The sequence below is a fragment of the Callionymus lyra genome, chromosome 18, assembly GCF_982586985.1.
Source record: "Callionymus lyra chromosome 18, fCalLyr1.hap1.1, whole genome shotgun sequence".
In the NCBI taxonomy this organism is placed as follows: domain Eukaryota; kingdom Metazoa; phylum Chordata; class Actinopteri; order Syngnathiformes; family Callionymidae; genus Callionymus; species Callionymus lyra.
The window spans coordinates 5,483,039-5,510,187 of NC_141835.1; the positions used below are offsets into that span (position 1 = coordinate 5,483,039).

General features: G+C 40.5%; 1 protein-coding gene across 3 annotated transcripts in view; it reads left to right on the forward strand.

Moving 5' to 3' along the window:
* Nucleotides 1–27,149, forward strand: part of daam2 (dishevelled associated activator of morphogenesis 2) — a 112,307-nt gene that overhangs the window by 38,735 nt on the left and 46,423 nt on the right. For all 3 annotated transcript variants that reach the window (XM_087780200.1, XM_087780198.1, XM_087780199.1), the window contains exons 2-3: nucleotides 6,513–6,777; nucleotides 15,332–15,421. In XM_087780200.1, coding sequence (XP_087636326.1) covers nucleotides 6,610–6,777; nucleotides 15,332–15,421 — 258 coding nt within the window. In that variant the 5' untranslated portion in view covers nucleotides 6,513–6,609. The remainder of the gene's footprint in view (nucleotides 1–6,512; nucleotides 6,778–15,331; nucleotides 15,422–27,149) is intronic.

A 27,149-nucleotide genomic window follows, 5' to 3' on the forward strand; every position in this document is an offset into this window, starting at 1 on the left:
CGATGACATCATCATTAAGCTGCAAACAGCTGATGGTTTTCTACGAGCAGAAGCGACACATATAAACATCTCCTGTGACTTCAAGTTCAAATGAAGTATTTCAGGTCATACTTGAGGTGAAGATGTTTCCACTTGAAATACTCTGAACCTGCTAAACCAACTACTTACTTACAAAACTTTTTAATTATTGTAGCCAAACGTAAGTAAGTAAGTAAGTAAGTAATATTTATTTATATAGCGCTTTTCGAGACCAGTCTCTTTTTTGTTAGCATAGCCTGTAGAATAAAATGTATTTTGTTCATTTTCTATTACTGATAACATGTTAGCAGTGTTGTTGCTATTTGTAAACATTAGCATGCTAGCACAAGTGACAAATTGAAACCTCAAAAAAGATGTAAAAGTGATCATGAGTAAGTTATTTATTTAGTTTGGAATGAAAAATAAGAATTGATTTAAACATTAGCACAAGTTATCTAGTTTTTGCTGTTTATTTTTCATTTTTAAACTTGGTAGGAAATGTAGCAAAGCTTGTAGCATCGATTGCTACGATGAATCGAATCGCACATTAGCATTTTTATAATGAGCTTGCATGATTGAAGACTTTTCGTATTCGATTTTTAACCTTAATAATTTCGTGGTTTAACATGTTTTAGTCGCTTATTGCCTTTTATTTTTACTTTTTATTGTTTACTTTTGTACAGCAGATAGCGTTTGTTGTGTGTTGTTTTTACGAGCTTTATGAATAATTATACATTAAACATTTATTTTAAATGATTTTGTTGTTAGCATGTTAGCATTTCAACAATAGCTGAGAAGTTAAATCCTTTCAGAAGATCAAGAACTTGAGTCTCGCTAGTGACGTTGTTGAATTGAATAATTGAACAGATCGTTTCATAGAACACGAGTTATGTTTGTGTGTGTATTTTAATCCTCAGTAAGTTTGTTGTGGTCGAATCTTCCGTCTGTTCAAGATCACGTTTATTTATGATTTTTTTGTAAAGTTTAATCTGTAATATTTTAGTTGAACTCTTTGCAGATTAAGGGGATGATATTGAAGATAAATCAGAAATGATGTAGAAAATATATTTCAAGTACCAGACGACTCTGTTGTTATGACTGGTCGTATGTGGAGTTGTTGGCCTACTTTCTCCGGGCCTGGACTGGAGGCCAACGGACCGGGTGTTGAGTGACGACTGGCCACACGTGGATTTCAGTGAGCGAGTGAAGATAGACGTCACACACACACACACACACACACACACACACACACACACACACACACACACACACACACACACACACACACACACACACACACACACACACACACACACACACACACACACACACACACACACACACACACACACACACACACACACACACACACACACACACACACACACACACACACACACACACACACACACACACACACACACACACACACACACACACACACACACACACACACACACACACACACACACACACACACACACACACACACACACACACACACACACACACACACACACACACACACACACACACACACACACACACACACACACACACACACACACACACACACACACACACACACACACACACACACACACACACACACACACACACACACACACACACACACACACACACACACACACACACACACACACACACACACACACACACACACACACACACACACACACACACACACACACACACACACACACACACACACACACACACACACACACACACACACACACACACACACACACACACACACACACACACACACACACACACACACACACACACACACACACACACACACACACACACACACACACACACACACACACACACACACACACACACACACACACACACACACACACACACACACACACACACACACACACACACACACACACACACACACACACACACACACACACACACACACACACACACACACACACACACACACACACACACACACACACACACACACACACACACACACACACACACACACACACACACACACACACACACACACACACACACACACACACACACACACACACACAGGAGAGACGTTATAGTTTAATTCCAAGTGGCCTCTAAGCCGGCGAGACGCACTAAGAATTCCCTGGTCGCTATAAAGATCTGACATTTGCTCCCGGAGTCCAACCGAGTGATCCGTCTGCTCAAGTTTTTCTTTCCACGCTGCCTCCATCAACATCTGGTCTGTGGACCATCACAGTGAGAAGCTTCTCGGGTCAACAAATGTAACTGTATATAGTTCAGTGTCAGCACAACTGTCTGTAATAAACATCATTAATAAACTATAATTAAAAATATATGTTAATATGAGGCATTGATTATAAGGTAAGTTAAGGTAAAACTTTATTGATCCCTCGATTGTAGCACCAGAATTCATTATAAAATTATATTCTAATAAAAGTATATGTTTGTGACATGGATGAAACATTTTAGAGCTCCATAAATAAACAAATAAAATAAAGTCCATCCATCCATCCATCCATCCATCCATCCATCCATCCATCCATCCATCCATCCATCCATCCATCCATCCATCCATCCATCCATCCATCCATCCATCCATCCATCCATCCATCCATCCATCCATCCATCCATCCATCCATCCATCCATCCATCCATCCATCCATCCATCCATCCATCCATCCATCCATCCATCCATCCATCCATCCATCCATCCATCCATCCATCCATCCATCCATCCATCCATCCATCCATCCATCCATCCATCCATCCATCCATCCATCCATCCATCCATCCATCCATCCATCCATCCATCCATCCATCCATCCATCCATCCATCCATCCATCCATCCATCCATCCATCCATCCATCCATCCATCCATCCATCCATCCATCCATCCATCCATCCATCCATCCATCCATCCATCCATCCATCCATCCATCCATCCATCCATCCATCCATCCATCCATCCATCCATCCATCCATCCATCCATCCATCCATCCATCCATCCATCCATCCATCCATCCATCCATCCATCCATCCATCCATCCATCCATCCATCCATCCATCCATCCATCTTCAAGTGTTACTAAAGAAGTATTGGCAATAAAGTAAAACATATTAATATAAACAAAAACAATAACTCCAGATCTGTATATGAAAGACAAAAACAGGAAAATATACTTAAAAAGCCTGTAATGTTTTATAAATGTAACCTATTCAACTTTTAAAATCTCCCACATGATCATTTAAAAATGCATGTTCTTTGAATAATTCATCACTTTTCTTGTATTTGTCGATTCTTCGCATCTATAACAAGTATTTGTACATGCAAGGAAAGTAGTGTTATAGGATCTTAACTGTATCAGATACACATTTTCACCTTATGTTCAAAATTATTTTGAAAGAAGTGGCTTCTAAGTGGAAATCATGAAGTTTATTCATACACCGGACAGTGAGTAAAAGTACTTCATACTTCTTCAACTTCCTTCCATTTATTTATATTATTTTAAGTCACAAAATGCTACAAATTAAAAATAAACGTTTATGCTTCTCCTCATTCTATCGTTCATTTCCGCTCAATCCCAGCCAGTCAGGTGTAGAGGCAGGGGCACAGTTTAACAGACACATGTTTGGACCGTGGGAGGAAACCGGAGAGAACACCAACAGACTTTGAGCTTCAAACCTGCAACCGTCTGCAGCAGCTTCATCTCTGCAGACCTGAACGACACGAAGGTCTTTTCTCCATCGTCTCTATAAAAAGCAAAGAGGCTTTTCCATTATAAATAGTGCGACCTGAGTCTGAAGGGGTGAGATGGAAATGTGGCGTTTGTGCCGCTCTTCATTTTTTCCTCTTAAAGCCCGAGTCGGAGGGCCCGGCACATTCATAAAGAATTTACCGCGCCACTATTTTTAGACGCCGCAGTGAGAAACTCCTACGCCGAGAGTCGAGACGTCGTCGAGTCTTCGTGCTCGAAATCTTCGGGATATAATCCACCTTTTGATTTGTTGGCGACGAAAAAGACGAGCGACACACAAAGAACGAGCGTCTCGATGGAGTCGCTGTACACGACATCATTGAGTCGCGTTCATACAGTGAAGACCACCCGCATCCCTTTCACGGCTCGGAGGAAATCCTCCGGTTCTTTCAGAGCTTCTGCCCCCCCCGTGATGTGGTGTGATGAAGCTCACACACACACACACACACACACACACACGAGTGAATGGGGTCACCTCGGTGGCAACTCTTGGTATGAATGACCAAACAACAACAACAGAAGACACACTCGTGCTGCTCCGTTACAAACTCCTCCACAGAAAGACATTCATCGTCGACTAAAGCAAGGGATTCTCAGACAGAAACGAATCTTGTCCAGTTTTATATGAGACGCCTCGGATGAATTTAAACAAGCGTCTGTGTCTGTGTGTGTGTGTGTGTGTGTGTGTGTGTGGGGGGGTGTGTGTGTGCGTGTGCGTGTGTGTGTGAGACAGTATCCATAAATATCTTCACGATACTGTATCAATATTCAACAGCACTGTACCAACTCTATTTTTTTTTGAAATCATAGTTTATTTATGGTATATATTTCAATAATTTATGAGTGAAAATATATATATCTTTTATTATTTACAACTAACATGCAAATATTCAGAGCGTTTGATCCTTTTTTGTGTTGAAATTAAACTTCCGGCTGCTAGATGGCAGCAGTCATTACGTCCTCTGCGTATTAAGGAACAATGAAATGGTGATGGTGATGACTGAGGATGAGAGGATACAGTGAGTCCAGCAGCTTTTAAAGCTGATGTTTGGACATATTTTGGTTTGAAAACGAATGAAAGCAGTTACAACTGAGGACGAGAGGATACAGTGAGTCCAGCAGCTTTTAAAGCTGATATTTGGACATATTTTGGTTTGAAAACAAATGAAAGCAGTTACGACTTTGTCAAGAGTCATGTGGTCTGTAAATACTACAACACCAGAGTCAAGTACTGGACAATACTACACATATATACTTGTTACTACACTATCACACCACCAGAGTCAAGTACTAGACAATACTACACATATATACTTGTTACTGCACTATCACAACACCAGAGTCAAGTACTCAACAATACTACACATATATACTTGTTACTTCACTATCACACCACCAGAGTCAAGTACTAGACAATACTACACATATATACTTGTTACTGCACTATCACACCACCAGAGTCAAGTACTAGACAATACTACACATATATACTTGTTACTACACTATCACACCACCAGAGTCAAGTACTAGACAATACTACACATATATTCTTGTTACTACACTATCACAACACCAGAGTCAAGTACTGGACAATACTACAAATATATATATACTTGTTACTACACTATCGCAACACCAGAGTCAAGTACTGGACAATACTACACATATATCCTTGTTACTACACTATCACAACACCAGAGTCAAGTACTGGACAATACTACACATATATACTTGTTACTACACTATCTCAACACCAGAGTCAAGTACTGGACAATACTACACATATATACTTGTTACTACACTATCACAACACCAGAGTCAAGTACTGGACAATACTACACATATATACTTGTTACTACACTATCACAACACCAGAGTCAAGTACTGGACAATACTACACATATATACTTGTTACTACACTATCACAACACCAGAGTCAAGTACTGGACAATACTACACATATATACTTGTTACTACACTATCACAACACCAGAGTCAAGTACTGGACAATACTACACATATATACTTGTTACTACACTATCACAACACCAAAGTCAAGTACTCAACAATACTACACATATATCCTTGTTACTACACTATCACAACACCAGAGTCAAGTACTGGACAATACTACACATATATACTTGTTACTACACTATCACAACACCAGAGTCAAGTACTGGACAATACTACATATATATACTTGTTACTACACTATCACAACACCAGAGTCAAGTACTCAACAATACTACACATATATCCTTGTTACTACACTATCACAACACCAGAGTCAAGTACTGGACAATACTACATATATATACTTGTTACTACACTATCACAACACCAGAGTCAAGTACTGGACAATACTAAACATATATCCTTGTTACTACACTATCACAACACCAGAGTCAAGTACTGGACAATACTACACATATATCCTTCTTACTACACTATCACAACACCAGAGTCAAGTACTCGACAATACTACACATATATACTTGTTACTACACTATCACAACACCAGAGTCAAGTACTCAACAATACTACACATATATCCTTGTTACTACACTATCACAACACCAGAGTCAAGTACTAGACAATACTACACATATATACTTGTTACTACACTATCACAATATATAGTATTCTTGCCAACTAGCACACCAGCTACTACCATGTAACTAATGCTTCTTCTCTCTCTGGTCTCCAGATGATGCCTCCTAGATAGCAGCTCCATCGTCTCTTCTCACTGGCCTTCCCGAAGATATTCCTGGAGCGACTCCACCACTGCGACCTCTGCCCCCACCATGCCACCCAGGAAGAGGACGCGGCAGGGTCTGGGCATCCTGTGCTGCTTCGGCAGCAGCGAGCCCCCCGAGATCAACCTGAAGGACACGGTGCCGCTGCAGCTGCTGGAGTTCAGCGCCCCCATGCCGCCGGCGGAGGAACTGCACGCTCGCTTCTCGGAGCTGGTGGTGAGTTGAAGCGTCACGGAGCCGCGGCGGCGTTAGCGAGACGCGACTCGCGCTGTTATACGCTAGCTTAGCTAGCAAGTATAGCATTCGGTTTAAATGTCGAGCCGAGAAAAGTCACTTAAGCCGCTTGTACATCTTGTTCTTTGGGTCTCAAACCACCGTTGGTGAACATAGGTGAGGGTTGAGACCCGTATACTGAGAGCTTTGCCTATTGGCTTAGCTCTTTTTTTGGTTCCTCAAGTATCTTGAGGTGTTGTTGACGAGTCAGGGAAGAATGGAGGCACGTTGGGGTGGTATCAGCACTGATATGTGGTGGTACATTTATACTACAGTTGGATAAAAAAATCTCTTTTAAAAAAGTACTTAAAAACTTTCACGGTTTATTGTGCATCTTGCTACTAGACTACTTGAGACTTTGGCTCCCACGAGGGTTTGAGTGATGTTATATTCAAGGTCTGTGACTTTAATTACAACAAAAAGAATATGACATTACATGTAGTACATGTTGAGTTTTATTTTCTTACTTTGCTAAAGTTACACTCCAAGTTCTCGGACAGAAAAAACAAATAAGAAATAATCTCTAATACCTGATAACGAACCTGTGACGGATCAATCTGGTGATTCCGGTCTTTGTCACTTATTAGTTCTCAAAAGAAAATCCACACATTATCAAGTTTTGATCACGCGTTGGTACTTAAAAAAAAAATGGCACCAAAAGAAGAAGCATATTTTTGGAACTTAAAACTACCAAAGCAAAAGAACCAGAGTTCAATATCCAGCCCTACTTAAACATTATGAGGTGGCAGTTAAACTATAGGTCGAAATTAAGATTATTAAACAAGAAATGATAGTATTATTATCTTTTTAATATTGAAGATTCAAGGGACATTTGTTCTAACAATGAATCTATGTGTAGCGTCCTAGATGTGGTAAAAATGTCCATGTTCTCGCTAAAAATAACTACATTTGTACATTAACAACACTTTATAAGCAACTTTAATCGTTTTAAATACATGTTTTCACACATTTGTATCCGTAAGAGCTCATGAACCTCGACAAAAATACACTTTTATTTTTATTTGTTCAGGCTTTTCCTTGATTTACTGGAACTCCTGTGTTGTTCTCAGTATTTTCTTGACCTTTAAAGTATATATTTTAGTGAGTATTGTGAGTGTTTAAGCGCTTTGTGACCCTGGTCTAGAAAATTGCTCTATAAATACAAATTACTTACTTACTTACTTACTTTTAATCAATTTAATTAATAAATTAAACGGCCTCTATAGCTTCAAAAGTGTAACGTGATGACAAAACCATCATATTTTTGGTTACAAAAGATTCAGTTGGAACTAAGACGTGTGACTCTCGCTGACGAAGGAAAGAATCAAAGCAACGATCGTCAAACATGGACAGGTGCTCCACTGAGACGCCAGACAGTGTTTAGGCGACATGTGAGGTTGTTTGGCGACAACTGTGTCAGCATTAACAAGGTGCAGATGAGACTGTTTACTGTGTGGCGCCGACACATGGTTACAATGTGTTGACACATTAACATGAGCCCGGGGCTCTTCGAGGGCCTCGGAACCGGATCGTAGCGAACGAAAAAAAAAAAGAAGTGGAAGATTGTTCTGGACTCACAAGAGAGAATGTGTTGAGGTCGTTGAGATGTGGTCGAAGCTAGCTGACGCGCTACGCTAGCAACAAAGTGAGACGTTGTGTTGACAGGAAAGTTGTGTTTCTTATGAGGACAAGCGGATGTTCAGTGAATCCTAGAGGTTTTCCACGTGGTTTTGATTTCGATTCATGAGGTCAACGAGCTTTCATTGATGTAATGTTGTGTCAAGAGAACAACCAAAGCTCATGTTTTGTCAATCTTAGGTAGAGGTCTTTAGTATCAGGATCTCTTTATTCACAATACCTTACTTGATATGATGAAATGTATTATTGCAATTACTTACGTTGGCATTTAAACAGTTTAGAAATCTGTTCATTTTGAAATACAACTATAGCACAACATTGTGTGTTGAGGATGCTAAGACAATTTTCTACAGTTAAATGATATAAAAATAAACTCAATGTATTATCGCAATTTATCCTCTCTTTGCCCCTCTATTCTTGCCAATACACAACTCTACTTTTAAGCAACAGTTTAAGATTTAAAAAGGGACTAGTTTGTTTCATTGTTTTAAGTTACAGTATATTTTCCTGCTTTAGCTTAAGCTAAATGTTTCCTGTATTGTTATTGTTTAACCACTGGTGCTACTGTCCACTGTACTTGTATATTCATACAGCCAATGAAGTCATGATAGAGCCCAGCTTTCTTTGCCTTATTTCCTATGATCTATGTTCTTTATATTTGCTCTTTGTTCTTTTATTTGCACTTTGTTCTTACGAAACTATCGTCTGCCGTGAACTGGAAACCCAATTTCGTGAAGGAGATCGCCAGAGGGATTAATAAAGTCTGTCCATCCATCCATCCATCCATCCATCCATCCATCCATCCATCCATCCATCCATCCATCCATCCATCCATCCATCCATCCATCCATCCATCCATCCATCCATCCATCCATCCATCCATCCATCCATCCATCCATCCATCCATCCATCCATCCATCCATCCATCCATCCCTTCATCCCTTCATCCATCCATCCCTCCCTCCATCCATCCATCCATCCATCCATCCATCCATCCATCCATCCATCCATCCATCCATCCATCCATCCATCCATCCATCCATCCATCCATCCATCCATCCATCCATCCATCCATCCATCCATCCATCCATCCATCCATCCATCCATCCATCCATCCATCCATCCATCCATCCATCCATCCATCCATCCATCCATCCATCCATCCATCCATCCATCCATCCATCCATCCACATTTATTATATTAAATGTATTAAAAATAATATCACAGCCTCCAGTAATACTGATCATGAGCCCAAACTGTGATCCCAGAATCTCCCGGGTCACCATCTGACCGCCAGACGTCGCATTAATGTTCGCTTCTCTTTTTATCTGATTTGTCTGCTTTTCACTCGACAGTCTGACCCCTTTTTTTTTTTTTTTTTTTTTTCCCCTCTAATCCAGCCCGGCGTAGGTTTGCGGGCAGCGTTCCACGTGTCCAGTTTGGCCAGAGAGAACAGGGTCTAATTTTAGGTGCGGAATCGTGGATTTTCATCCTGGAAACTCAGCGTTTCGAGACATAAACTGTTTTCCTAACGTTCTGAGCGAAGGGTTGCGTAACGAGAGCGAGGGGGAGACGCTCCCCACCCGCCGTGGAAGTCGAGTCTTCCTCCCCCGTGTGCGTCCCGGGATTCACCCTTCCTTCTTTTCATCCCTCCTTCCTCCTCCCTCTCTTCCCACCCGAGACGAGTCGAGGAAACCATTGTGAAAGTTGTCGAGTCATCAGATACTGTATCTTTATCAAGGAGGTGGATTGTTGTTCTGACTCGTGTCCGAGGCCCGGACGGGACCACGTGTCGGGCAGAAGGTTCGCCGGCGTCGGTTTCATCTCCCGGTCTGGTCGCCGACCACGGAAGCTTTTAGGCCGGTCCAGGAATCGCTGGTCCGGGGGCGTGGCGCCTGGAAAAAGGAGGTTGAGATGGAAATATGTTGACGAAGGTTTGGATCGATAAGAGCCTCGGACGACCTCAGAAGGTCAGAAGTGACTCTTCTCACCGGGTCAAGACGTTAAGATTCACTCTTTATGTCCTCATTTGAAGAACACGTGTTGAGGTGGAGTCTAGGGTCAGGCTGACCCGTCAGGATTCTCTGTTTGAGCAACACGAGCGTCAGCCCCGTGCAGATGTAGCAACACGTGTGCGCCATGTTGTGAGATTCCTTCACACCCAATAAAAGTTAATTTATAATAAGTATTTGGGAGAATTGCCGCAATTTCGGGGGCGAAACATTTCACAACAACAATCATAAAACGTTTTTTCTCAACGTAAGGTGCAAACAAAACTATAAAAAGCAAGTCAATTCCAATAAAATGTGGTTGTTGCTTAAATTCCAAGTCAAAATGTTTTGAATTAATTAGTAAGTAAGTGACTTCATACTGTATGAACAATCCGATTATTTTACTGATTCCTGATTGGACGTGGATATGCCTGTTGCCCCGCCCCCTTGTAAATCCAATTGAACCAGAGACTACTTTCTTTGGAGGTGTGGCTTGAGCGGGAGAGTCTGAAGAAAGTAGGCTGGACTTTAGAATTCAAAATAATAACTTACTACCTACTAGTACTTACATTTTAAACTCAATACTACAAGGATGACAAAAACACATACAATATGTGACAACTAACAGAACCACATGTTCATAAATAAAAAATAAAAACATTTTTTTTGCGAAAATCAACTGACTATGATGAAAAGGTTTAGATACAGTTGAAAAAACGGTACTTTCGACAACCCTACTACCTACCCTACCTTTGAATAAAACCACCAAAAAAGTTGAGATTTCACTAAAAAATGTAAGAAAAAACACCCCAACTAAATATAATATTTTTAAATTAATGAATGAATAATGCACACAGTTGAATTCTAAAGGGCTGCCATTAACACGGATATTTAAGATGTTTTTTAGGTTAGATTTGAACATTTGTTTCAGGGATAATCATTAACAATATTCTATCATTTGATGTTACTTTAGACACTGTTGTCATTAGAAAGAACATTATGGCTTCAGATCTAAATGAGCAGGTGTTGGTTTGGTTCTGCTGCAGGTGAAACAACAATAAATATAATATTATTATTTGGTTTACGAGCCGGCGCCGGCGCCGAGGGTTGGTTCTGACGCCAGCGCAGTGGAAAGTGGTTCGATGTTGTTTTGGAAGAGTTGGCTGCGATGATTTGTTTCATTGGCTACCGTCGTGTTGTCGTCCGGGAAGGTGTTGTGTTGCATAAGACGAGAGCGAAGCTTCAATATGACGGCTTTGAAGTCCGAGGATGGTGTTTGTTTTCACTGCTATCTTGGACTCGGATCCCCAGAATCTCCTGAAAGAAATCCCTTATGTAATCACACGTTTATCTCCAAATTGAATTTTCCTTCTCGGGGGCAGCTTATCGGCTCCTTTAAATTGCACCGAGGTCACATGCCTCGAATACCTAAATCCTGTTTCTCATTGCGGAGGGATGACCCTTCCCTAACATCTCCTTCCATAGAAGACCTTACAGCCGGAGAGGCCCCGAGGAGGTCCCGGGCTCACGTCCCATCTGGTTCAAATCCGGGGGTCTTATTGGCATCAGCGTCGGCTGACGGCGGCGCTCCGACCCCGGGGAGCAGGGGGGCCACATGCCAGGGCCCGTCTTCTCGGGGGATCAGAGAGCGAAGCTGGAGTTAAGACGCATCAATATTGCGGCGAAGGTGTCAGAAGATGCCGGAGCTTTTGTCGAGAGGCTCGACTGGACCCGGTTCTGTGGGATTCTAGATGAAAACAACACGACAACTGGACTGTTGTTCCTGGAAGTCGACGATACCTTGAAAAAACATGTTTTTATCTAGTTCCACTGGAGCTGGGAGTAATAATGAGTATAAAAACATGTACTATATACACCAACTCGTTCTCTGATGACGAACCAAACGTTTTTCCTCGAAACTCTACACAGTCCACTGGACTCGCTTCTGAACCTCAACCATGACCCTGATGAATGAAAAACCTTCACGGACATGAAAACCGTGGATGAGGAAAAGTGAGCTTTCTTTATGGAGATCAGTTCATTTGAGTGTAATTCCTCACAGAGCATGAGCTCAGTTTAATTTTAAAAACCCACTGACTTTACATATTTACTATGTGGTATGAGGTTAAATATCATTATAATCTTCTGTTATTTCCATTTTTGAAGGCGGGGGGAGGGGGGTAATTACATTTCTCATGGGGTGACAATATAAACTGAAAGAAAGAAGGGAATGAGAAAGTGAAGAATATATTTTAGTTAAGTAACAAAGAAAAAAGAAACATTCAGATACGCCCAGTATGAGTAACGGAGCTCTCTTTTTAAACTGTGGGAGGAAACTGGAGTGCCCAGAGAAATGCTACACACATTAAATAATGTTGTTAGCATGTTAGCTTTTATAACATGTTAGCTTTATAGCATATTGGTTTTATTGGAATGTTGTCATGCTAGCTTTCATAGCATGTGTTGTTAGCATGCTAGATTGTATAGCATGTTGTTAGCATTTTAGCGTTTTATAGTATAAAAGCTTTTATAGCATGACAGCTTATAAAGGATGCTAAGTATTATATCACTTTGTAAGCACGTTAGCTTTTACAGCATTTTGTTAACTTGCTGGGTTTTTCCAGAATGTTAGCGTAATAAAATATATATATACATATATATATGTATATATATATATATATATAGCTTTGTGAGTTATAGAATGTTAGAATGTTAGCGTTTATAGCATTTATGCTTTTATAGTATGTTAGGTTTTTCAACAAGTGGTTAACATGCTAGCTCTTATAGCATGTTATTAGCTTTTTTATATAGCAACCACTGGCAATAAAATATTTGGATGTTAGGTAGAACTTTATTATTATTATTGAAATTGTTTTTTTTCCAATTAGCCACAGCACTACAGCAATGATTCATAAAAATAAATAAAAATTAAATAAGAACAAGAACAAAGAGAAAGAACAAGATGATACAATCTAAGTCTAAAGATAAAGATAAAGAACATGTTGTTAACATGCTAGCTTTTAAGGCATGTTGTAAGCATCTTAGCTTTCATAGTATAGCACGTAGTTAACATGAAAGCTTGAATAGCATGTTGTGAACATTTTAGCTTTTATATCATGTTACTTTTTATAGAACATAAGCTTTTATAGCATGTTGCAACATGCTAGCTTATACAGCATGCTGTTAGCATGCTAAAGCTTCCCCAGCATGTTGAAGGCATGTTTACTTTTATAGAATTTATAACTTTATAACAACGGTTTGAGAGGTTTGAATCCTTTGATGGCGGCTGGACTTTATTGCCGACTGGAATCCTGGCAGAAGGGAGTAATTTGGAGGAAGAGAAAAGATTAACGTCATTTAGTTGTTGGTCAGCACCAGGCACGGGCGTGGATTCATAGATAGATTTGGCCAAATAACCTCCAGTCTCTTTGATCGTTCTGTCTTCATTGGAGCCCATTTTCCTCTTTTATGTGGTCGGATGCTTGATAAGCTGCCATGATGGGGGGGGCGATGATGTCATTCTTGTCTGTAATGGGAATGTGCACCTCGGGCCGACCCGTCCGGCTGAAAGGATGAAAACAAAATCTAAAGGCTGGCTTTAAAGGGGGCCCCACCTCTGGCACCGCTAGCCATCTTCACTCTGGGGGTCCGAGGGGCCCACCGGGCACTCCTGGCTGACGTCATGCTAGCAAAACCATTATGATGAGATTAGCTGGTACTTGAGCGCAAAGTCCTCTCGCATCCTGTCCTGATGTGGACGACCACCTCGTCCCGGCGTGTTCGTCCGTCACTTGTCTTGCATCTTTGCTTCTCCGGGGCTCTCGGAGACTCATTTCCTGGCCCTCATATGCATCTGAAAAGGTGCAGGAGGCTCCGTGCGGCAGCAGGATTGAGCGAAGCAGCAGGGTGAATATTAAACTGCTGCTCTGTTGTCTGGACTTCAACTTCCAGCCAGCGAGACGGTGAAACATCTCTCTGGAGACGAGATGGACTCGCTTTGAATGGATTCACACGGCTTTGTTGAAGGGGCGGGTCCGGCTTATTATTACTTCTGTCGGTGCTGTTGGATCCATTTAGCGTCACTTACATTCACAAAATTGTCTTTATTGCAACTATTTTGTCAATTAAAAGATAATTTGATTATTTAACTAGTAAAATAGGACATTTTCCCAATCATTAAAAATAGTTTATTATCCATTATGATATTTTTTTTAATTGTATTTAACTTCTTTCAAATGTAACAGTAATAATAAACATGTCAGAGATTTTGTCTTTCCAGCTGTTAAGAATTTATTTTTGGCATTTTTATTCACGTTTTATCCCAATTGTAATTGCACCTGTTTTTTTTAATTATTTGTATTTGTATTTGAGTTCTCTCTGTCTAAGATAATGTCTTTCAAATATTGCTTGTTGAGAGATTTTCTTAAATACTTTTGCCAGCGATAGAGAATAATACAAAAAAATGTTTAACCCAATTTGAAACTTTTCTTTTTTGCTACACAAAAAGTCATCTATGCTTCACTGCATCTGTTATTGTGTAATAATAATTTTTGATAATAGGAAGAAATTCTTTCAATTAAAATCTGAAATCATAAAAAAAAGTAATTTAAAGACACAATTTATAATGCCACTTTATAAGAGAACAATGAGTGACAGTGGCCAAGAAAAACGGGCAGAAGCCTCGAGCAGAACCAGACTCACTTGAGTAGAGTTGACCTAAACTTGTTTATGTAAAACCACTTATTCGAATGAGCTTTTTTCCTTTGCGTACCAAACAATTTCTTGATTGTTTTTTGGCGCTCAAATGTTTTTTTTTTTCTACTTGTTATTTAAGTAAGTAATAGTTATTTGTGTGTGTTCGTTCCAGGATGAACTGGACCTGACGGATAAGAACCGAGAGGCCATGTTTGCTCTGCCGGACGAGAAGAAATGGCAGATCTACTGCAGCAAGAAGAAGGTGAGTCCATCAACCTGTCCCGTGACCCACGACATCTACACCTCAAACGTAAACACGCCACAGAATGTCACGGTACAATCAGCTCGGCCGCAATCGGCTCCACTTTGGCGTCTTATTCCTGCATCGACGCGAATGTCTTCCGGGAGTCGGATCCTGCCAGCGGCGGGTTTTCCCTCCAGGCGTCTCAGAAGAAACACAAACTCATTCGCAGGAACTCAATCGCACGTCGCCCTCTTTAAATGGCATCAAGCTCCGCGAGAGTAAACAACACGCGATAGAAGTTGAAGGTTCTGGTGAGTCCTCTGGTTCACCTCCGCTTGTTGTTGTCATGCTAGCTTTTATAGCATGTTGTTAGCATGCTAGATTGTGTAGCATGTTGTTAGCATTTTAGCGTTTTATAATATAAAATCTTTTATAGCATGACAGCTTATAAAGGATGCTAGGTATTATATCACTTTGTAAGCATGTTAGCTTTTACAGCATTTTGTTAACTTGCTGGGTTTTTCCAGAATGTTAGCGTTATAAAATATATATATACATATATAGCTTTGTGAGTTAGAGAATGTTAGAATGTTAGCGTTTATAGCATTTATGCTTTTATAGTATGTTAGGTTTTTCAACAAGTGGTTAACATGCTAGCTCTTATAGCATGTTATTAGCTTTTTTTTATATAGCAACCACTGGCAATAAAATATTTGGATGTTAGGTAGAACTTTATTATTATTATTGAAATAGTTTTTTTTCCAATGAGCCACAGCACTACAGCAATGATTCCTAAAAATAAAATAAGAACAAGAACAAAGAGAAAGAACAAGATGATACAATCTAAGTCTAAAGATAAAGATAAAAAACATGTTGTTAACATGCTAGCTTTTAAGGCATGTTGTAAGCATCTTAGCTTTTATGGACCAGTAGAAACACAAACTCGATCGCACGTCGCCCTCTTTAAATCGCATCAAGTTCCGCGAGAGTAAACAACACGCGATAGAAGTTGAAGGTTCTGGTGAGTCCTCTGGTTCACCTCCGCTTGTTGTTGTCATGCTAGCTTTTATAGCATGTTGTTAGCATGCTAGATTGTATAGCATGTTGTTAGCATTTTAGCGTTTTATAATATAAAAGCTTTTATAGCATGACAGCTTATAAAGGATGCTAAGTATTATATCACTTTGTAAGCACGTTAGCTTTTACAGCATTTTGTTAATTTGCTGGGTTTTTCCAGAATGTTAGCGTTATAAAATATATATATACACAAATATATATAAATATATATCTCTTTGTGAGTTAAAGAATGTTAGAATGTTAGCGTTTATAGCATTTATGCTTTTATAAGTATGTTAGGTTTTTCAACAAGTGGTTAACATGCTAGCTCTTATAGCATGTTATTAGCTTTTTTTTATATAGCAACCACTGGCAATAAAATATTTGGATGTTAGGTAGAACTTTATTATTATTATTGAAATTGTTTTTTTTCCAATTAGCCACAGCACTACAGCAATTATTCATAAAAATAAATAAAAATAAAATAAGAACAAGAACAAAGAGAAAGAACAAGATGATACAATCTAAGTCTAAAGATAAAGATAAAAAACATGTTGTTAACATGCTAGCTTTTAAGGCATGTTGTAAGCATCTTAGCTTTTATGGACCAGTAGAAACACAAACTCATTCGCAGGAACTCAATCGCACGTCGCCCTCTTTAAATCGCATCAAGCTCCGCGAGAGTAAACAACACGCGATAGAAGTTGAAGGTTCTGGTGAGTCCTCTGGTTCACCTCCGCTTGTTTTTGTCATGCTAGCTTTTATAGCATGTTGTTAGCATGCTAGATTGTATAGCATGTTGTTAGCATTTTAGCGTTTTATAATATAAAAGCTTTTATAGCATGACAGCTTATAAAGGATGCTAAGTATTATATCACTTTGTAAGCACGTTAGCTTTTACAGCATTTTGTTAACTTGCTGGGTTTTTCCAGAATGTTAACGTTATAAAATATATATATACATATATATATATATATAGCTTTGTGAGTTTTAGAATGTTAGCGTTTATAGCATTTATGCTTTTATAGTATGTAAGGTTTTTCAACAAGTGGTTAACATGCTAGCTCTTATAGCATGTTATTAGCTTTTTTTATATAGCAACCACTGGCAATAAAATATTTGGATGTTAGGTAGAACTTTATTATTATTATTGAAATAGTTTTTTTTCCAATTAGCCACAGCACTACAGCAATGATTCCTAAAAATAAAATAAGAACAAGAACAAAGAGAAAGAACAAGATGATACAATCTAAGTCTAAAGATAAAGATAAAAAACATGTTTTTAACATGCTAGCTTTTAAGGCATGTTGTAAGCATCTTAGCTTTTATGGACCAGTAGAAACACAAACTCATTCGCAGGAACTCAATCGCACGTCGCCCTCTTTAAATCGCATCAAGCTCCGCGAGAGTAAACAACACGCGATAGAAGTTGAAGGTTCTGGTGAGTCCTCTGGTTCACCTCCGCTTGTTGTTGTCATGCTAGCTTTTATAGCATGTTGTTAGCATGCTAGATTGTATAGCATGTTGTTAGCATTTTAGCGTTTTATAATATAAAAGCTTTTATAGCATGACAGCTTATAAAGGATGCTAAGTATTATATCACTTTGTAAGCACGTTAGCTTTTACAGCATTTTGTTAACTTGCTGGGTTTTTCCAGAATGTTAGCGTTATAAAATATATATATACATATATATATATATATATAGCTTTGTGAGTTATAGAATGTTAGAATGTTAGCGTTTATAGCATTTATGCTTTTATAGTATGTTAGGTTTTTCAACAAGTGGTTAACATGCTAGCTCTTATAGCATGTTATTAGCTTTTTTTTATATAGCAACCGCTGGCAATAAAATATTTGGATGTTAGGTAGAACAAAGAGAAAGAACAAGATGATACAATCTAAGTCTAAAGATAAAGATAAAAAACATGTTGTTAACATGCTAGCTTTTAAGGCATGTTATAAGCATCTTAGCTTTTATGGACCAGTAGAAACACAAACTCATTAGCAGGAACTCAATCGCACGTCGCCCTCTTTAAATCGCATCAAGCTCCGCGAGAGTAAACAACACGCGATAGAAGTTGAAGGTTCTGGTGAGTCCTCTGGTTCACCTCCGCGTCTCGCCAAGACCATCCCCGTGTTTCCTTATACCTCGTCCACAACAACGCACTCTGCGGTCGAACAGGCAGCAGGAAATGGCATTTATCGGGAGAGAACGGCGGAATTCGGTCGTCACTCTCCGTCAAAATCGAATCTGCAGAAATAATCCCACCCTTTGCCTCTTTTTCTAATTTGTTTTTGTTTTTTTTTCGCCGGGATGATTTGGGTTTGGGAGCAGGCGAAGTATCGAGTCTCTCGAGGGCGTCTTTGAGGGCAGCGCTGGACTGATTCCTTCTGACAGGCGCTGGGGAGTGTGTGTTGGTGTGTGTTGGTGTGCGTTGGTGTGTGTTGGTGTGTACACCTGCATGTGAGCGGCAGGGGATTAGGTTGCGGAGGGAAAAGGAGAAAAGTCAAAAATGGTGTTTACGGGGACGTCAAGGCGAGAATGGAAGCTGGAGCTGGGAAGTGGTTTTCAGTTACACCAGAAAAAATGCACCATGACTCTTCTACATACTAGCAACAGTCAAACGTTTAAACTCTATCCCAGATATGGCAATTTAGTTAAGTATAGATTATTTATCCGAATTGTTATTTGATTATCTGGATTATAGAGTGAGACTAGGTTGGATCAAACAGTTTACATCAGGAAACCAATACTGTTTTTAAGGGGTTTCGACTGGTTACAAAAATGAATTGTACCGACAACACCTATAAGGGATTCTTCCTTCGAGGTTTCGTCAAACGACAGGAAGCTCATTTTAGGCTTGATAAGATATAAAAGCGGTCCCAGCCTCAGACCAGTTTCATAAAGAACTACCATCGTGCACCGAAACAACTATGATCCCGATTTTTTCCTTCTAGAAGCCAGTCCCTCTTGGAGGTAGCATCACTTATGGATTGTTTACACTGCCATTAGTTTTGTAGCCGTCACAAAACATCACCCTTCACAAAGATACGTTGTTAGTTAAGGCAATATCACAATTATTTGGGATCTAGAGACTTGGTCCTCTTAGGGGACAAGTTCGCCCGGTGGAGAGGTCTCTTCCCTGACCCATGATAGTTCACCTTTCTAAAGAAGGTCTCTAACTAATTTTACTAGCTTGTGGGTTACATTTCGGATGTAGGCTACCCTTGCTTGTAATCAAGATGTCCCAAGAAAATAAAAGCATCTTCCATCTGTGGCGGGGTGGTCGGGCATACCCCAAGGTTCTAGATGGTGACACAAGTACAGAAGTACACAAGTAAAAGATCTACGACCCATAGCTACATCAACGAGCAAGTTTTTTCAGGGAGTCAGAATGTCAAAGAAAATCCACAAGAGTAGTTGGAGAAGATTCAAATTCGTTCTAGAACCTTGAGCACGGGGAACAAAGAACCGGGATATGGAGGGGTATGGAACTTCCAGCGTATGTCAGGCGATGACCCGAAGCGAGGCCTCCATTGAAAAGTGATTTTATTGAACCTAGAGTTGGCCTAGTTTGATGCGGTTAATGTAAACACGCGGAAAGAATGCAGGTCTCGGAGTTCATTCTCTTTCAAACAAACGCCGGCACAAGATCGGAGATTCCTAGTCTGGACTTCGAGAGTGTTCTGCGGTCGTTCTTGGTCACGGCCCGGTCTTTCTAAAAATGGAATTTGCTGGGTTCAATTGTCTCTGCCTTCCCTGGTTGTTATTTTGCAAGTCTGAAGATTGTCAGGAAACGAAGAGAAAACTGGGGTTAGATTGGTGGAGAGGGAAAAAAAAAATCCAACAAACCCTTCATTCATAGAGAAAGGCGGCGTAATGGAGAATCAGGAGGAAAAAACAAGCAGCATGCTGCATTAGATAATAACGTGCTTGTCTGCGAGTGTGTATGTGGGCAGAAGGCCGCCCTCGTGCGCTCAAACCCACATGAACTGCTGCTGTATATAATGGTAATTACACAGTTTTAGGTCATGCACACACATCAACACACATGCACTCTGCAGCTCCCTGTGTTTTCCTCTCTAACAACATGACAGTGATTTGACCGGAGCGCGAAGGACGGCAGAATTTCCCCTCAGTGGTTCCAGACACACACTGGTTCTCTTGTTTCGCTTCCACCAAACCGCAGTTGCAGTTGTTGTGGTTCGATAACGCTCGCTGGAGGACGCAGTGGGACAAACCAACTTTGGTCACCTGCTAAACCAACAGAACGATGGGTTTTTTTTCATACACAAAATTGTACGATTGCTACGATAATTATACGTAGAGAAAAGTGCTGTACAATTTTGAGGATTGGATTTCACCGCGGAAAACCATACCTTGAGAATATTTGTCGTTATTGCTTTATAAATATTTGACGGCTCTGGAAGGCGCGAGAGCGGAGGTGTCAGGCTCGATTACACAAGGGGACCAAATCTTGACATTCAACGTATATTTAACAAACCCGATCAATTTCTGCCCACCTTTCCCGTCATGGCTGTATGGAACCTATCCCAGCTTCTCCGGGCGAGAGGCGGGGGACACCTTGAACAGGTCGCCAGTCTGTAAGACATGTCTGGAGACATACAACAACTCACGCAAACGCTAGTACGCTAGAACAAATTCAACTAGTTCCCAAACAACCCCCGTATGTTGTATTGTGTGGGAGGAGGCCCTAGACCAGGGGTAGTCAATTATAATTCTTCAAGGGCCACATTAAATTCTGTAAATGATTTTAGGGGCCGTCAAGCAAAAAGAAAGACGAGGAAAATCCCCCCAAAATAAGGACATTCGTCGCTAGGCCGTGACATTTATTAAGCTAAATAAGCTGCAATTTTATTATTGTGTGTATATATATTTATATATAAGGGTTTTAAAAAAATAAAAAAATCTTCAATTAACTTAATATATACACAAAAAAAAGTTATGTCTTACATGAAAATGTAAATGAATAATAAATACATTTGTTAATGCATTAGAACCATTTATACATGATCACACTTTGACTGTATTTATGTGGCCCTCGTAATGTCGAAGGGTCGCATACAGCCGTAGACCCTAGACCTGGGTAGACCCACACAAACACAGGGGGGAACGAACAAACTCCATACAGAAAGGCCACAAGTTGCCCCCAAAAAAAGAACAGGTCCCATTCATTTGTTTGATGGTCCAGCTTTGGCCCTCGTGCCTTGAAGGACACTAGAGTTAACGTCACTGGTGGTGCAGTGGTGAAGATACCTGACCTGAAAGTCCAAGAACCACCTCATATTTCGCAATCGGGTCCTTGGCAGAGACATGCGTCGTCAAAGGCGGGAACATCGTGACGCCGCCTCCGGGCTTTTAATAAAACGACCCCTTATCTCCTATCTCATCTGCCGGCGACGGTAATGTCCGAGTTTATCTGGTGTGCATGAGAAGAAAATGAGATTAGATTTACGTGTTGACGCATGAATGACTCGGATGCTTGCGTGACCATTCAACGGGTCGTGATGATCGGAAGCTGCGAGTCTTGGATCATGTGACCGACACACACACACTGGTTTTTCAGACCGGAATCCTGGATCAGATTAATAAACCAGCAGCATGTCATCTGCGTAGAATCAAGTTCATCTCCTTGTCAACCCTAGTCAACGCGCCGCGTCGTGTAAGCCGTCCGACAAAGATGGCAAAGGTTACATAATATTCCCCCGAATTCAATATCCTGTCCGTTTCCCGGCTCCAGAGGTGAGATTTTATATCCAGGCTTCCGTAGATAAATATTCCCCGCGGAGGGATCTGTGGAATGTCTGACAATTCGCCTCTCGTTACGCAGACGGGAACATATTGTGGTGACAGCTGGGGCCGAGAAAACAGAGAGCGTTTGGGCTCATGGATAAATATGTATGTTTTCCCGATGTATTCCTAGAGCGGCGAGGAGAGATTTCGTTGCCGAGCAACACTTTGTGTTTTGAGTCGCCATCGGAGAGGTTTTTTTCGTTTGGTGTTCATATGGCTTCATGCACCAAAACCACCCGACCCCGGGGCGGGTCATGTTCCACATCTAGGGCCTTATCAGGGGTCACTGTGTCGATGGTTTCGGCAAAACAATAAAAAACTCCCAAAATTCCAAAGTCCCATAGCAGGTTCCCACAGGAACCTCTAAAGTGCTCGGGAGTTTTGAGCCAAGTTGCTCAAATTTAACTGCTGGCTCAGCATATTTTCTGCTACAATTGACTGTTTCATGTTGAGCTCAGAGCGAAGTTACCGAAGTCAGGAGCGTGGAGTCCACACTTGATTGACAGTGAAGCGTCATCTTCACAGGTCTGCTCTCACGACCCACTTAACTCTGATGTGTTCCAGATGCATCGTATCATCCCGTGACATCTTCACCGTTGCCTAGCAACCGCACAACCACCCGAGTCATTTTCAGCCCCGCTTCATACGTGTGCCGTGAATTTCACCAGTACTTGAGACAAACATTATTTCTTACCTTAAACGGAAAAGATACGAGTCCGAGTCGTTATAAGGTAAGGTAAGGTAAGGTAAAACTTTATTGATCCCTCAGGAGGTCTCCTTTGGGAAATTGTTTTTTCCAACAGCCAGCAATTTTCCATAAACAATACAAAATAATAAATAAAAATAATATAAGAAGAAGAACATAAAGAGGAAGAACAAGATGACACAATCTAAGTCTAAAGATAAAGATAAAGAACATAGATCAAAGAAAAACAACAAAGGATACAAAGACTAACATAGAACAGAACATCCAGATACTCTCACTCCACTCCTGCCCCCGAACTCAGAATTGTAAGTAAGTAAGTAAGTAAGTAATATTTATTTATATAGCGCTTTTCGAGACCAGGGTCACAAAGCGCTTAAACAATCAAAACAATACTCAAAACAGTACATACTTCAAAGATCAAGACAACACCGAGAACAACACAGGAGTTCGAGAAATTCAAGGAAAAGCCTGAACAAATAGAAACGTCTTAAGATGTTTCTTAAAGGAGTCAGTAGACTCCATCACAATTTAATAGCCCGAGGAATGAATGAGTCCCTGAGTCTATTAGTGTTGCACCTGGGTAGGAGCATTCGTGCTCCATCTGCTTCTCTGCTCACTGATGACAGTGTTCAGAGGATGACTGTCATCATCCATGATGGACAGTAGTTTGTTCAATTATAATTTCTTAACCCTGAGTTTTGTCTTTAAAATACTTTATTTCAAACACACTGAGGCGACTCGTAACAAATACAATGTCAGTTCACTAAATTATTATGGTATATATCACGTTAATATAAGTACAATTACAACTTTATTGACACTGTGCCACAACGGAAAGTCCCCACATGTTAGGAAATGAACCAATGCGTCAAGATTTCATTGGTTCAACCGGCTGTCAATCAAAACGGCTGATTCCGGGGGGGATTAAACTTATAATAAATTAAGACGTGAAGTGAGACCATCATCATGGAGTGTTTATGCACTGGTATTAAAATTGATTTAACGTCTGAAAATGTTGTTTTATTTTGTCAATTCAATGAACACGGTTTACTTTTATCACTCGTTTCCTGCCTGGACCGCCGTATCAACATGACGCAGATAAGAAACCAAACCAATTTTCGTGTTTTTTTTTCAAGGCGGAGAAATTACCACTCACTCAACTTTACTTTTATATCGTAATAAGTTTAACATTAACGATACACTTTTTCTATTAATATAGTTTAAAATGTTACCATTCAGGACACATTGAAGTCGTAAATAAGTCTTTATTTCTAAGACGCTTGTCTTGCATTTGAACATCAAAGTCGTAGCTAATGTTTCATTATCATGTCGTGTCAGAATAAGGTAAGGTAAGGTAAGGTAAAAGAATTCGACTCGTCGTACGACCAACGGTGAAATTCCATCTCCGTGTGCAACAGACGACCCTTTAAACGCAACAGCTTGGCAGCGAGATGTTGTTCAGGTATTTGGCTCCGAACGTCGGTAATACTTCCTTCAAACAGACGTTTGCGAACCACAGCGCAGACACACCTGATCCGATCTCAATTGTAAATCCTATCTGATGTCGATAGACGCCAGGAATGTACGTGTAATTGCCGCGTCGGAACCAAAGTTTGACCCAAAACTGTCACGAGCAACTACAGTCTTTTCAGCCTGAACAAAAAAAAAATCAACTCGTGCGACTGGATCGTCTGGCGTCTTATCACGAGATTTTAATACCGACATCCACTGCGATGAAGTCGGTTTGACCTGAAAGATCGGCGAACCTGTCATCACGTCACATTTCTGAGATTCTATCGCGAGCCGCTGACGCTGTAATCATTTTTCATTTGTTCCCAAACAGGGAAATTATAGCGCTTCTCCGACGCTTGTAAAAGTGCCAGAATAAACGTTGCGTTGGACCAGACGTGTTTGTCGAGGCGTGTTTGTGGCCGAAGCCAGTGAAGCCGTGGATCTCAGCTCCAGGATCGGTCTGGCGACGGCGTCCCCTGTTGTCATGTGTAGAGGAAAATAGCACGAGTACAGTGAGATCTATTGTTTTAAGCCTTTTCTGTCTGTCGGCTGCAAAGTCATAAAAATTAGGGAAAAGTAAAAAACAGGAAAGCATTGAGATATCGCATACCTCTGCCAAGGACCTCATTTCTCATGTAATCTTTTGATTGAACTAAGTGGGAAATACAACTTGCACCGGAGTTACCGCTTCACCAGCAGGTGGTTAAGACGGAGTTTAAGGCTTTAAATATACTTTAATACATTTTGTAGTTTTTAAGGAAACTCTTACCACAGCACGTTTGTTTGCTTGTTTCATGCATGTGCTGCAGCTGAACGCTTTAAAGGCAACTAAAGTGTGTATGTGTGTGTGTGTGTGTGTGTTGTTGTGATGTGTGACTCTATTGTATCATCAGTGTGTGTGTTGTTGTGATGTGTGACTCTATTGTATCATCAGTGTGTGTTGTTGTGATGTGTGACTCTATTGTATCATCTGTGTGTGTGTTGTTGTGATGTGTGACTCTATTGTATCATCAGTGTGTGTGTTGTTGTGATGTGTGACTCTATTGTATCATCAGTGTGTGTGTGTGTTGTTGTGATGTGTGACTCTATTGTATCATCTGTGTGTGTGTTGTTGTGATGTGTGACTCTATTGTATCATCAGTGTGTGTGTTGTTGTGATGTGTGACTCTATTGTATCATCAGTGTGTGTTGTTGTGATGTGTGACTCTATTGTATCATCTGTGTGTGTGTTGTGATGTGTGACTCTATTGTATCATCTGTGTGTGTGTTGTTGTGATGTGTGACTCTATTGTATCATCTGTGCGTGTGTGTTGTTGTGATGTGTGACTCTATTGTATCATCAGTGTGTGTGTTGTTGTGATGTGTGACTCTATTGTATCATCAGTGTGTGTCTGTTTGTACAAAACTATATTTTCAATGAAATATTCACAAATGTTCTTAAGCCCCGCCCACTGAAAACTATTTATCTCTTTATCACCATAACCACACCCACTCTGCTGTGATTGGTCAAGCATGGAGGTTTGTCACCTCGCGTCATCAATCCTGTAAGTCTCCTCCTCCAAGGGACTCGTTGTATAAACAAAGCAGGCGTGATTACAGCTGGAGGAGGAGTGAAGCCATTATTACGTCATAATGGACTCTCGTAACCTCTCGTTCGCCAAGATTTCAGAGCAACTTTATAAAGTAACGAGTGTAAAACATGGTCATGATGAGGAACTTACTGCGTCTTGGAGAAGAAGAACGTTAACTACATGTTTGGATCATGATCACCACTAAAATCTATGAACTTATAACGTAACCCTTTCAAACTAGTTTATGACTTTCATGTAAATGAATCTTCATCTATTTATCACTGCAGTCTACAGACACGAAAGGTTGAACTGGAGCTTCTAGTTCTTCAGCTTGAAGACGTAAAGTCTAACTTCCAATCCTCACAACTATAACGTTATCTAAAGCAGAATAATGATCTCCATGCATTCACGACTGTCCTTTAACGTGTATCAATAAAACCCTTTATCTTCCAAAACTATCTGAAGATGGAAAACTATACGAGTTTTCCATCGCACTGTGACGTGCGCAGGATCTCAAGAACAACATGCCACCAGAAAAGCTCTAAGCCTGAGCTAAGCAGGACCAGCTGTGCAGAAGGAGCTCAGACCCGGGTCCTCCCGGGCTCTCGCTTCCTCCGATTGGCCGAGACAAATTGATGTCAGACGTTTGAAAAGTGTTTCTGGAGCGATCTTTGTTCCTCCGGGCAATTATTCCTCTTCCCGTCTTTTATAAACACGGCGAGATGTTGTGACCCAATTTTTCGATGGAGCTCACAACTGCTCCATTCATTAAAGCTGGAGAACACGCCAGTGGAAGAAGTTTGAAGAATGTCAACGAGAGTTTGATTTGTTTTTATGACGGTGGAATCCAACCAGAGTGATGATAGAAACAACAAAACACTTCCATTCACGGGTAGAAATGGCGGGAGCTCTTGAATCAAGTGTTCCTTTCTTAAATATAAGCGTGAAATACATATATTTAAGCTTTAAAGAAATGTTTGTGCTGTTTATATTTTTACTTTTTGACACAAGGTGCAAGCAGTGAAAGTTACAAACTGTACACTATATTTAATCTGCGGTCGTGATGATGAAGAGCAAATATTTTA